General features: G+C 37.7%; 1 protein-coding gene across 1 annotated transcript in view; it reads left to right on the forward strand.

The window, feature by feature from the left end:
• The first annotated feature begins 7851 nt into the window (after positions 1-7851).
• Positions 7852-14388, forward strand: part of LOC126766128 (uncharacterized) — a 254390-nt gene continuing 247853 nt past the window's right edge. Inside the window, exon 1 of the mRNA XM_050483986.1 lies at positions 7852-8153. Within this exon, the coding sequence (XP_050339943.1) occupies positions 7978-8153 (176 nt within the window). The 5' untranslated portion in view covers positions 7852-7977. The remainder of the gene's footprint in view (positions 8154-14388) is intronic.

Below are 14388 nucleotides of genomic sequence, written 5' to 3' on the forward strand. Positions count from 1 at the left end.
AAATTCTGATGAGGACTGCTCTTTGAACACGTTCCAGGTGCTTAACTAATGTCGTTTTTCCAAGCGCCCTCACACACCAACCATCCGTTAAAACGTTAACTACGGTTTCATGGGATCAGAATACCGAGGCCATTGATTGTAGAATAGAGCCTCCCAACGAAGGAACAGTAACATTAGGGAGTTTGTATTTTCTAGTAAATAGGATGGAGCCATGTATGGAAGATCATGCAATTTTAGGTGAGTGATTCTTTTACATACATATGGCTTCCGGTCTTAGACCAAGTATCCTCTAGGTAGCCGAAAGCATCCGATTGATGGCGAGCTAAAGTGAAATGGCAAAGTATCCCTCCCCAAGGTTGTGCGCTGGGTTTGGGACCAGCCACTTAAAAAAATGAAAAGATGCCGACTGCCTCGGATGGGAGACCCACGTTTTGATGACGACCACAGCAAACGATGCAAGGATTATGATTTGAGGGCATTCATCTGGAATTACTTAATTGGGAAGGTGCCGTTGCCCAGCTGGTTGATGTCCTCGTAAAAGTATAGGCAAACATCACCGCCGTTCAAAAAGTGCGATGGACGGGAAAAGAACTGAGACGAGTAGGCCCTTGTGCATTTACCACAGTTACCATATAAATGAGCACAAATTCGGTGTTTTCTCAAGCCTTATAACCCTTTAGTTACAAGTTAGAAGAGACGAATTGCAGTTCTGCACCATTTTTTCTATCTCCTCAGAGCTCGCAGAGATCCAAGGCCAAGGTCTCTAGTCTTGTTCCTTTCCAGACCTCTCTTCAACCCTGGCTACCTCTGACCAACTTATCGTCTTTAGGCGGCAACCGCTCTTTCTAAGGGAAAGCTGTTTCCCTGCCTTTCGAAGGGGACGATTCCGTCGCCCCAGACATTGACCCGCCCGGGACACCATCAGATTGCAAAACTTATCCTTTTCGGTTTTTTCCTTTTTTCCCGGAAGGTAGTGGCATTTAATGGTTCTAAGGTTATTTATGTTAAGAGGCCAAGGCGAGAGATGACGCGCGCCCCTATAGTGCAAGGTTCAGAGGGGACTAGCAAAACGAGGGAGTATTTTCAACACCTACTACATCAATTTAATGATGACGGGCGAGGAGCGAATTTTGATTCCTACTAAGGGATGGAGCAGTATCGGTCTTAACCAGCCAGCCATTTCTGCAGAGTGTCATTCCCACCAGCTCAGGTGACGGAATACCTCGATCTCCATGGCAGAGTTCAACAAAAGAATCAGTCGTTAAAAATTAGTCCGAGTCGAATTCGAAGTCAAAGTCTGTTAGGAGTTTTCACACCGAGAAGACCATCATTCAAATAAAAAAATAATGAAAATTTAATTTATATATTCCCAAACCTGTTATATCTAGCTTGAGAGACAGGATAGTTTAAATCTCAATTATGTTACAAGTAAAACAATATGTAATAAAAAAATCATAAATAAGAAATATACATTTCTAAACAAAAGCATGCGTTTGAAATTCAAAACAAAAAATATTATTATAAATAATTATAATTTTAAAAATAAATAGTTAAAATACCATATAGAAAGTTTCAATTTTTTACAATTGACAAACAATCATAACTGCCAAAACAATTTTTTTCCCACAATTCATAAAACATATATTTTTCCGTCCCCAATATATATCTTATGTCCTTTCTAATAATAAAAATCAAACATATGTACTCGCATATATGTATGTATGTGCACAAAGTTTCTGGATGATCAGTTGAATGGTTTCAGCGTAAAATTTCGGGTATTTACCACTTCCCGATGGATTAGGAAATTGCCGCCATAAATTGGCCTTGGTAATTAATAAATTCTGATGGATTAGGGAAATCACGTCATTAGTTTTCCCTTGAAAATATTAACTATGAGAGCAACATACAAATAAACTACGCAACACCCGAGTCAGTGCCGAAAAAATTGTGTACGAAAATTTACTCACACAGTCTTGAAGCTGATGTTCGAAATCCTTATATTAGTTATATGGGGGCTAGGTCAAGTTTTCGACCAATTGTATCTACGTAAAAAGATATACAGTAGAAACTCGATTAACCGGACTAATTGTTGTCGATAGGCATTCGGATAATCGAAAATCCGGATAATCGAATGTATGAAGAAAAACAAATAGATATCAACGAAAATCAATGTTTATTAAGAAATGAACACTTACTTATGTATGTATGTACATATTTTCTTAGATTACATTACGTACATAATACTAAACTGAAGCATTAATCATGAAATAAAATATTTAGGTACGTATGTACGAATAATTTGTTTACAATATGTATTTGGTAATTTACATTTGGTAATCATGAAATAAGTAGGTAGGTAATAAGTTTAATTTGGTTTGAAATATTTGGTAATTGTCATTTGACGTAAGCAACTTTTTCTCTTCATTGCTGCTCTATCACGAATTCGTTTCAGTTGTAGTAAACTCACAGTATCACTCTCTGTTTGTTTTTCAAACCACTTGAGAGCTGTTTCCAGGGCATGAAATGCTACATCATGAGAAGGTTATGTATCATTTTCCACGTCTATGTTTTCTTCTGTTTCATCTTCTTGCATTTCCTGCTGTTCATTTATCTGCAAAATGTTTTCTACGATTTCGTCATCAGACATAATCTGAAAGCCTTGATCATTACTGTCACAAGTGACCCACTCTTTCATATCATCATCATCACAATCCTGACATATTTGTAGCTTTGACATTACCTCATTCATATCCTGCAAAATAGAATCATCCGTATTGGTTATTGAATTATCATTCTCACTATTAAGTACTCTATTCCAATCCTTTCTTAAAGTCTTCCTTTCAATCAAATCCCATGCATCTACAACCATGTAACAACACTCCATTAAATTCATGTCCTTAAAAAATGATAAAACGACTTCTATAAAGTCGTTTCAATGTTTCAATAACACTTTGATCCATTGGTTGTAGCAAGGATGTCACATTAGGAGGCAAAAATTTTACTTTAAACTTTCCATTTTCCCTCTCTAACAATTCAGCTGAAGGATGGGTTGGCGCATTATCCAGTAAAAGTAGCACATTTCCTTGTTTGCCAATTTCGTTTTGTCTTCTTTTTACTTCAGGGATAAAAGTGTTGTCATATCAGTCAATAAATATTTCAGAGTTCATCCATGCTCATTTTTGATTTTTATAGATTAAGGGTACCCTGATATTTTTAAAACATCTGGGTTTCTTTGATTTTCCTATGAGGAGCAAAGGTATTTGTGGGTCCCGGCAGCATTAGCGCAAACTAATATTGTTACTCGCTCTTTGCTTGTTTTATATCCTGGAGCTGAATTCTCTCGCCTAGAAGCTAAAGATTTTGAAGGTAACGACTTCCAGTTTAATCCAGTTTCATCAGCATTATTAACAAAATTCAAGTCATAGTTATTTTCATTCAAATTCTTCTTAAAATTATCTTTAAAAGAGTTAGCTGCATCTACATTAGCTGACATTTTTTCACCTTGTATTTCCAATTCACGAATTTCATGACGTGGTTTAAATCTGTACAATCATCCGTTACTTGCCACAAATGACTCATCGCCGCCTAATTTTTTATTTGACTGTAACGCTTTTTCACAGAGCAAAGGTCCAGATATCGGTTGCCCAGTTGATCGTTTTTGTAAAAACCAACAATACAGAGCTCCTTCTAAAAGTTTATGTTTCGGTCTCTTCATCATTTTCCGATTTGTACTCCCGTCTTCACTATCTAATTTAAAGGTGTACAACAAAATTAAATCGGTATTCTTCTTAATATCACTTATCGTGGATGTACCTACACCATACTTTTCAGCTAACTTATTGCCGGTTTCTCCTTTTTTTGTGAATCAATGATATTTATTTTGGCTTTAAGCGATAACACCACTCTCTTATGCTTTGGCATGTTCTGTAAACATATTCTGTAATTTTCATTGAGATAACTCAAATATTGCCCGATATATCCAGCATAAAGTCACCTGAAGTTCGAAAATCTTTATAAATCGTTATAAGTAAAACATATTCATGGGTATACGTTGCACTTTTTGCAAATAATGACGGAACTTTTATTAAGCAACGCTAATGCGCATTGCAATTTTATGGTGACAGACGGTAGACTTGTGCATTTAGACAGCTGATAGTGAAATTTGTTTATTTATTAAAAAAAAGTGAAATAAAAATGAATAAGAGAAATTATTAATAGAAATTTTGGTATTTTTGGAAAATCAATATAAATTTTACGAAAAAATTCGTTTATTATTAACTACGTTAAAAGATAATAGAGTGAAATTAAAAGTAATAATTGATTTTAATGCGGAAAAAGTGTGCGAAAAAGTTAAGAATAATGGAAAAATGGATAGCAAACTGTGCGTTGTTTATTTTCTGCCATTTAAATACATACATATATTAAAATTTGTTTTTGTTAATGTACTTGCACATAATTTAATTAGCAATGTAAAACTGCTTACCTCTGATGCTGCAAACGCAAAGGAGGCGGCAGAAAAATAGCAAAAATCGGCCATTTTTGAGCAGTGTTGCCTACTCAAGTTTGGTAAATTCAACAAATGCACGGAATTCTTTTGCATTTCAAACTTGCATTAACATGGGTCAAATGCGCAAGTAAATGTAAATTAAGCCCGCTAATGCATATTAGCGCTGTCGTCAGTCAGGGCTATTATTTTCGTTGTTTGGGAATTGTCGCCAATTGCATGGATTTACTATTGTGGAAGTCTTCGTTATTATCACCTTTCGCAGATGAGGATGGCCTTAGTGAGCCTTTGATGACACTGGTCAACAAATTTGTAATTTTTTTTGTCACATGAAAATTTATATCAAATTTTGAATATACTATATAAATAATAATATATCAATAAAAAAAATATGTACACATCATGTTTTCTTGTGACATCAAAACATATATTTTCGTAAAAAGTACAAAATTCAGCCACACTTACAGAATTATTTCCTAATATCTAATAAATACTTATGGTTTTCTTGAATATTTGGCTTCCGGTAGGTCCCTTTTAAGTCTGCAACAATAGTCTTCTAGCATTCCTGGACTCCATTTCCCTTGATAACCCTTCTCCATTAAGGAAATGTCTTAATGGAACCTCTCACCTTGTTCGTCACTCACAGCACCCAAATTTGCCGCAAATAAATCCAGATGAGAGTCCAGCATACATATGTATTTTCAAGGACATATTACATCTCAAAGCTGTAAATGATATCACCAGTTCATTTATTAAATCTTTGTAATTTTCCGCTTACCTAGAAAATTTTGAACAACATTCACAAAACATTTCCAGGCGAGTTTTTCCTGATCATTCAGTTTTTCTTCAAAGTCTTATCCTTCATCGATTGCCGTATTTGTGGGCCTACAAATATTACCTCTTTGATTTTCGCCTCGCTGAGTTTAGGGAATTTCTCTTTTAGATATAAAAATCCATCTCCATCTTTCGGACTAGAATTCTCACTTTTGGATTGATTTGAAGGCATCGGTACAGGCAGTTCGGCACTATGTAGGATGGGTCTCTTGGCCAAACACAAGTTTGGATACTGGATAGTGTATTTGGATTTGGTAGTAAAACCTTTTGTTTGAGTCAAACAAAAATAAAATCACTTACATGATCCTTTGGTTCCGTCCAAATCATTATTATAGCAAATGAGAAATGTCTAGGTTCTTGTTTAGCCCACCTACACACGCTACACAACATTTATGTGGAACTCAGTATTTGTCTAGATTCTTCACAGGAAAACCAAAATAGTCTAAATAGCACTGTTCAATTAGTAATGTGAAATTTCGACGCTGAGATGTAAAAGTTAATTCTCCACACACATAACAAAAATTGTCCGGATTGTTCAAACACTTTCGTGGCATATTTACGATCTAACTAATGTAAATAAAATGTAATTTAGCAAACACAATAGTTAAATAGTCGACTAAATGCAGTTATGTAAATAAAGAAACGTATATGAGGTCAGAATGAAATATGTAGCTGTCACAAGAAAACTGGTTGTGATAAAAACAACACTGTTATATATTTTTAATGAGGGTACACCAACGTAAATAAAAATCATGACAAAGTTCATGTGACCAAAACAGTGTTTACCAGTGTGATCTACCTTTTTTACGTTTTAAATGAAAAAAGGAAAAAACATTCATACCCCATTTACATGGTTTTCCTTTAACGGACTGTTTAGCTGTAAATTTACACTGAGTTTTGGTTTTAACGGATTTCTAATCTAATCGTTTGCTGGTCGCAAGATGATATTTCTATTACAGAATTATAAAACATATCAAGATGAGGCAATATGGGAATTTCCAACACCTCACTTTTTTTTGCTTCTTTTATGTGCCTACAAAAATGTCACGCTATAAACATTTTCGCCAAAAAATATCTCTCTTTGCTTTATGTAATATCCTTCAATTTTCCTATTTATTATAATTCATATTATTAAAGGTTGTCAAACTTGCAGAAAAAGCTACAGAGTCGCTTCCTGAATTCATAGATTCGATATTTTAACTTGTCCGTCGTCTAGTTTTTGTAATACGGGGGAATATGCTTTATTTATTTATTAAATGTTTGGTATTTTTAACAGTAGTAGTTTTGAAGCTATTTTACATATCAATTTTTTTTTGGCAACGCCCGAAAATTTAAAAAATTTAAAATTAATTTCAGCAAATTAGAAGAGGCGGTGCTCTGCAATTTGTTTCGGAAATCGTGGGGATTGCGTTACGCTAATTTAGTAACCAACGGAAACTGTAACGCAGGAGTTATCGTGGCAAGAGTTTCAAGGACTTCCACAGGTTCAACAGGTTGGGGTTGAAAAATAATTATGTAAGAGCACCATCTGCTGAGGTCGATTTTTTAAAGAAAATGTATTTGCTTGTTTTAGCGACTACTTTTAGGCACTTACATTTGCTGCCAACCCTTACCCTACTTAGGAGACGAAATTTATTAGAATACCACTTTACGCAAGGCAAGGGTTCAATTTGATTAAGCCCCCACAGGGATTTGCAAATTATTGAAAAGCAATAGAAGCAATTTTTGTGACGAAATTTGATTTCACTTGTCACATTAAAATGCAGGACGTCAGCCCATATACCTGCAAGTGTTGGGCTAGTAGCAACAGCAACGCTACCCTGGCTTTATGTATTAGGAAACGAAAATTTTTTTCACTTAAGGGTAATAACAATTTTTGGCACATACATAGATACACTGTTATGAGTAAAATACGCTCTCTTATTTTCATTGGGATAACTCACATATTGACCGATATATGCGGTACAAAGTCGAACCAAAGTTCGAAAATATTTATATTAGGTATATGGGGACTAAGGGAAGTATTAATTTTAGTTATATAATATATATCACACATTGGCCGACATTTTCGATATAGGTACCGGAGTCTAAATATTCGGTTCCTAGGGTCTTGAACAGGTTCTATTGGATTTGAACAATTTTAGGTAATAAAGTGACACACACTAAAGGCATTATCCGTGCAAAATTTTATCCTGTTATATTGATAGATGGAGTCATGTGTAGAAGTTCATGCAAGTGAGGAAAGTTCTCTGATCGCCATTCACTTGGGAGTGGCCAGAAATGATTCTTTTACACATGACTCAAGCAGCTCACAACTTCCGGTCTTTGACCAAGTATCCTCTGGATAGCCTAAGAACATTCGTTCGAAGGCGAGCTAAAGTGATAAGGCGAAACATTCCCTGCATAGGGTTGTGCGCTGGGTTTGGGACCCACCACGTAAAAAAACACCCCCAATGAAAAGGAACAACAAGCCTCGGATGAGAGACCCCCCCTCTGATGACGACCATGGCAAACGGAATAAGGACTACGATTTGAGGGCATGCACCTGGAATGTCCGGACCCTTAATTGGGAAGGTGCCGCTGCCCAGCTGGTTGATGTCCTCGCGAAAATAAAGGCTGACATCACCGCCGTCCAAGAAATGCGATGGACGGGACAAGGACAGAGACGAATAGGTCCTTGTGACATTTACTACAGTGGCCATATAAAGGAGCGCAAGTTTGGTGTTGGATTCGTGGTGGGAGAGAGACTCCGTCGCCGAGTACTATCATTCACTCCGGTGAATGAACGTCTAGCCACAGTCCGCATCAAAGCGAGGTTCTTCAACATATCGCTGATTTGCGCCCACGCCCCGACGGAAGAGACGATGTGACCAAAGATGCCTTCTATGAGCGCTTTTAGCGCGCTTATGAGAGCTGCCCCGATGTCAAAATCGTGCTTGGCATCCGAAACATCCCCAAATGGGTTGAGGCTGATTGACTTCGCCGGGGCCCGAAATATGGTTATCTGTGGTACTAGATTCCAGCACAAGAAGATACATCAAGCTACCTGGCTGTCTCCGGATCGAAAAGCCACCAACCAGATCAATCATGTTGTGATAGACGGAAGACACTTTTCCAGTGTTCTAGACGTGCGTACGCTCCGGGGTCTTAACATCGACTCGGACCACTATCTTGTTGCAGCCAAGATTCGCACCCGCCTCTGTGCAGCAAAAAACGCACGTCAATAAACGCAAGGAAGATTCGACGTCGAGAAGCTGCAATCACAACAGACTGCCGAACGATTTTCTACTCGGCTTGCACTCCTGCTCTCTGAGAGCACTCTTCAACAACTCGGTATAAGAGAACTGTGGGACGGCATTTCAAACCCTTACGTACAGCTGCAACCGAAACCATTGGTTTTCGGAAAGTGCAAAATAACAACTGGTACGACGAGGAGTGTTGTGTCGCAGCGGAGAGAAAACAGACTGCCTACCTCGCAACGTTACGATCGACCACAACACGTGCGGGATGGGATAGATACCGAGAGTTGAAGAGGGAAGCGAGACGCATCTGCAGACAGAAAAAGAAAGAGGCCGAAATGCGTGAGTACGAAAAGCTTGATAAGCTGGCCGACAGGGGTAATGCTCGAAATTCTAAGAACAAATGCGGCGGCTTACAGAAGGTTTCAAAACCGGAGCATACTCTTGTAGAACCCCAAAGGTGATCTAGTCACCGATGCCCAGAACATACTTAAATTATGGAGGGAACACTTCTTCAGCCTGCTGAATGGCAGTGAACGCACAACGCCAGGAGAAGGCGAACCCGATTCCCCAATCGATGACGATGGACCAGACGTTCAGCAATTACACGCCTGAAGAACAACAAAGCGGCGGGAGCCGATGGATTACCGGCCGAGTTATTCAAACACGGCGGCGAAGAACTGATAAGGAGCATGCATCAGCTTCTTTGTAAAATATGGTCGGACGAAAGCATGCCCAACGATTGGAATTTAAGTGTGCTCTGCCCAATTCATAAAAAAGGAGACCCCACAATCTGTGCCCAACTACCGAGGAATAAGCCTCCTCAACATCGCATATAAGGTTCTGTCCAGCGTATTGTGTGAAAGATTAAAGCCCACCGTCAACAAGCTGATTGGACCTTATCAGTGTGGCTTTAGACCTGGCAAATCAACAACCGGCCAGATATTCACCATGCGCCAAATCTTGGAAAAGACCCGTGAAAGAAGAATCGACACACACCACCTCTTCGTCGATTTCAAAGCTGCTTTCGACAGCACGAAAAGGAGCTGCCTTTATCCCGCGATGTCTGAATTTGGTATCCCCGCAAAACTAATACGGCTGTGTAAACTGACGTTGAGCAACACAAAAAGCTCCGTCAGGATCGGGAAGGACCTCTCCGAGCCGTTCGATACAAAACGAGGTTTCAGACAAGGCGACTCCCTATCGTGCGACTTTTTCAACCTGCTTCTGGAGAAAATAGTTCGAGCTGCAGAACTAAATAGAGAAGGTACCATCTTCTATAAGAGCGTACAGCTGCTGGCTGCCTCATCATCGGCCTTAACACCCGCGCCGTTAGTTCTGCTTTCTCCAGGCTGGACAAAGAAGCACAGAAAATGGGTCTGGCAGTGAACGAGGGCAAAACGAAATATCTCCTGTCATCAAACAAACAGTCGTCGCACTCGCGACTTGGCTCTCAAGTCACTGTTAACAGTCATAACTTTGAAGTTGTAGATAATTTCGTCTATTTAGGAACCAGTATTAACACCACCAACGATGTCAGCCTGGAAATCCAACGCAGGATTGCTCTTGCCAACAAGTGCTACTTCGGACTGAGTAGGCAATTGAAAAGTAAAGTCCTCTCTCGACGAACGAAAGCCAAACTCTATAAGTCGCTCATAATTCCCGTCCTGCTGTATGGTGCAGAGGCTTGGACGATGACATCAACTGATGAGTCGACGTTGCGAGTTTTCGAGAGAAAAGTTCTGCGAAAGATTTATGGTCCTTTGCGCGTTGGCCACGGCGAATATCGCATTCGATGGAACGATGAGCTGTACGAGATATACGACGACATTGACATAGTTCAGCGAATTAAAAGACAGCGGCTACGCTGGCTAGGTCATGTTGTCCGGATGGACGAAAACACTCCAGCCCTGAAAGTATTCGACGCAGTACCCGCCGGGGGAAGCAGAGGAAGAGGAAGACCTCCACTTCGTTGGAAGGACCAAATGGAGAAGGACCTGGCTACGCTTGGAATATCCAATTGGCGCCACGTAGCGAAAAGAAGAAACGACTGGCGCGCTGTTGTTAACTCAGCTATAATCGCGTAAGCGGTGTCTACGCCAATTAAGAAGAAGAAGATGTTGATTGTTTCTTGATTTGTGTACTGGAAGCTGAACGAATGATGTGGAATTTAAAATTGTGCTATATGGGAAGTAGGTGTGGTTGTTATCCGATTCGTCCATTTTCACAATGTGCCTTAAAAATGTAATAAGAATACTACGTACTAAATTTTGGCGAAATCGGTTAGTCGGGTCCCGAAATATGGGATTTCCCACGCCCAATTTTCACACCGGCTCTCATAAAGCTCTCTCGTACCATATCAATGGCAAAATTTAATGTGTCTGGCGTATTTGGTTATTGGTTTATCGCGCTTTTAGTAGTTTTTAACAGTAACCGTTACATAGGGAGTGAGCGGGGTTATCCTCCGATTTCATTCACTTTCACACTGTGGGTAAAAGTTCTTATTAGATTTGTACTTAGCAAATTTGGTTAATGTATGTAGCTCAAGTGGCTTTGGATATACTATATGTACATTAAACTTGTTAGAGTGAGGGAAAGTTCAAAAATATTATTCAAAGTATTGAGATTGTTCCTGGTGCAACAATTAAGGTGGCTGCCATTTGCTTTTGACTCAAAGTGTCAGCTTCATCCAATATTGCTTGCAGTTCGGCGTCTTTAAACTTTTTGGGTGATCTTCATTTCTCACAACCATATTGAAACCTTATTTTGAATGTTGCTCCTGTTACAAAGTGGCAATGTCGGGTTTTCTCATAATTGTAAACACTCTAACTTTTTCCGGCATGAGTGTGCTAAGTGATTTTTAAATTAATAAATTTAGCTAAAAGAAATGACAAAATAAAAGTGAAATATGAACTTATTTCAATGCTTAAAGCGCATATATACAAAGTGAAAAATGTGAAATTTAATTTAAACATTGAGAAATACCATGTGTTATTAATACACATTTTTGAAGTTTTAATCAGGAATATTTTAAATAATATAAGTGCAAGCAACATATTTTTTTGCGTATTCCTGCTCCCCTTTCCGCACATACCCCATTTATACCGAAGTTCGTCTTTAGTACCCTCACCGGTGCACCTGGTATAAATGTTTGTATTTTGTTAAGCGTACGAATTGAAATTGTATCTATGTATGTATGTTTATACAAATTAGATATTTTTAATGAAGTGTTTTCTTTCTATTATATTTATATTGTATTATATCTTGGTACTATAATTTATTTTTAATATGTACATATGTATGTATGTATGTATTTCATATATGTAGTATATTTGTGATATACATAGGTCTAATGGAAAACTGAGAATAAGAATACTGGTAAAAATTCAAAGATATTTTTAAATCCGATCCTATTTTTTCGACAGTGGCAACATTGGCAAATGTTGTGAAAATTGTGAGTTCTAACAGCTATCTCTCGAATCAAAGAGTTTCGTGCCATGTCTTCCATGGCATAATCAGAAAGCAACAGGCACTGTCATCGTTTCTACGGTGCAATATCTGTCGCACGTTTGTGAGAAACACTCGTATACTCAAAATACACTCGGGCTATGGCCTGCCGATCACTAGTCTAATGTCTAAAGTTTACACTGTAAACTCAAACATCTATGGTCGTTATTTTTTTCAAATGACGAATTTGTATGTGAATATTCTCAAAATTGCCTCCCTTTCTGCGTATACGCAAATATATAATAATTACATATGCATATGTACATTAGGGTGTGCCATTTTGAGGCAACCTTTTTTTTCAACTGAAAAACAGGCTCAAAACTTTCGAAATGTGTAAAAAAAAGTCACTCAAAAGATGAAGATTACATGGAAAAAAAATCATTTTTTTTGTGGTGGTTATTGTACGGAGGTTATTATATGTGCACGCGATGGCTGCCAGTAGGGATGGTAAATGGAATTGAGTTTACCACCTGGTCAACCACAGTTTGTTTTCATATGGCATTGCTCCTCGCAAAAAATTTGAAAATTAAATAATACAAGTAAGGAAATGCGAAGTTCGAAGCAATAGAATATTTTATACTCTTGCAACATGCAACAATCAAAGCCCAATTAACTTTATCTTTATATATAAAAAGTACGTGTCACGTTGTTTGTCCGCGATGGACTCCTAAACTACTGAACCGATTTTAGTAAAATTTAGCACACTGTGTCCAGTTCAAACCAACTTAAAAGATAGGAGAGTTAAGACAATTCATAAATAAAGAATACAGTAAAAGCTCAATTATTACTCTACCAATATTATTATTAAGCGGACATCTCCATTAACCATGGACATTGTTGATGTGTATTAAGTACAATCTATTAAGCGGACAACACTATTAATTGGTCAGAAACGCTGGTAACCAGACATTGAGAAACTAGCCTTAATTTCGTTATTATGAAATTTATTTGTATAAACATATTCAAAACTAGAGTATAATTGTACCATCTCTTGGATTCTTATACCGACAAAAATATTTCGCCTTTATTCGTAAATAAAATTTTCTCTGTATTAAATAGTATAAGATGTATATCACAGCAACCCGTAGCCCCTAGTATGTATATATAAATCATACAGCGACCGACATATTCGGTACTCGTATAAGGTTTGTTAGAAAACCGAAAATCATTATATGTAGTACATATGGTATATGAGAGTGGGGTATCAAACCGATTTTATTTATTTTTTGTTTTTTGGTGTTTTTGCAGATTTCACATACTATTAACATACCGCATACCAATAAAATACTTCCTGGGTTTCATTGAGGTACCTAAAATACAGGAGGGAGTAAGGGAGTAATAGTTATGTATATGAGGGCTAGGCCAAGTTTTAGTCCAATTTTATCTATTTTAGGCACAAATATACACTGTTGTGAGTAAAAAACACACTTTCTCGTTTTTACTGAGATAACTCACCTATTGGCCGATATATGCGGTATAAAATCACCCGGAAGTTCGAAAATCTTAGTAATGAATATATAGCAGCTAAGGTAAGTATTGACCTGATTCAATCCATTTTTGACACACAGACATACCATTATCAGGAAAAGATAATAATATAATATAATATAAAGCTTGAACAGGCGATTTTTTTTAATTATTATTTTTTTTTTTGAACGAGTGCGTGAAAAAAGTGAGCATCTTTTTTACGCCTAATAGCTGACACAGCGAACAACGTAAACCAGCAGCAGGGTGGGAGTTACAAATGCAGCGGGACTGATTTTGACTGTTACCTATATGGTAACCCTACTTATACCATTAACTCTATTTGGTATGCATATGTTACTGCCCCTGCTTACGTAGCTTGCTCAGCGGGAGCCATTTGATGTTACAAGTATAATCATTCTGTTTATAAGTATCGAAATTATTCATCCGCAAAACATGTCGTCAATACCACCATCTGACAGAGAATCAGTAATCGTGCTTATTTCTATGTGGATGAAAGCTCCTTTCTTATTAAAAAAATAGCCGTTGTGTAGTGTTTAGGATGTTGTGACTTTTCTAATATAATCGATAGGATCCTTGGATTGCTTTTAAGCGTATTATCCATTAGCCCTTTTAAAACATTTAGTATGAAGGAGGTGAGGCCTATTGGTCTAAATTCTTTTGCGGTGTCATTTGTTTTTCTACTTGGTTTTGAGAGGAACGCCACTTTGACTCTTTTCACGTGGACTGATAAATATAGTCCTTTGTGAAGTCATTGAAAATAACAACTCCTGTGTTCGGACTTATAGATTGGCAAAACGTAGTAGCCAATACAAATTT

The sequence above is a fragment of the Bactrocera neohumeralis genome, unplaced genomic scaffold, assembly GCF_024586455.1.
Source record: "Bactrocera neohumeralis isolate Rockhampton unplaced genomic scaffold, APGP_CSIRO_Bneo_wtdbg2-racon-allhic-juicebox.fasta_v2 cluster11, whole genome shotgun sequence".
In the NCBI taxonomy this organism is placed as follows: domain Eukaryota; kingdom Metazoa; phylum Arthropoda; class Insecta; order Diptera; family Tephritidae; genus Bactrocera; species Bactrocera neohumeralis.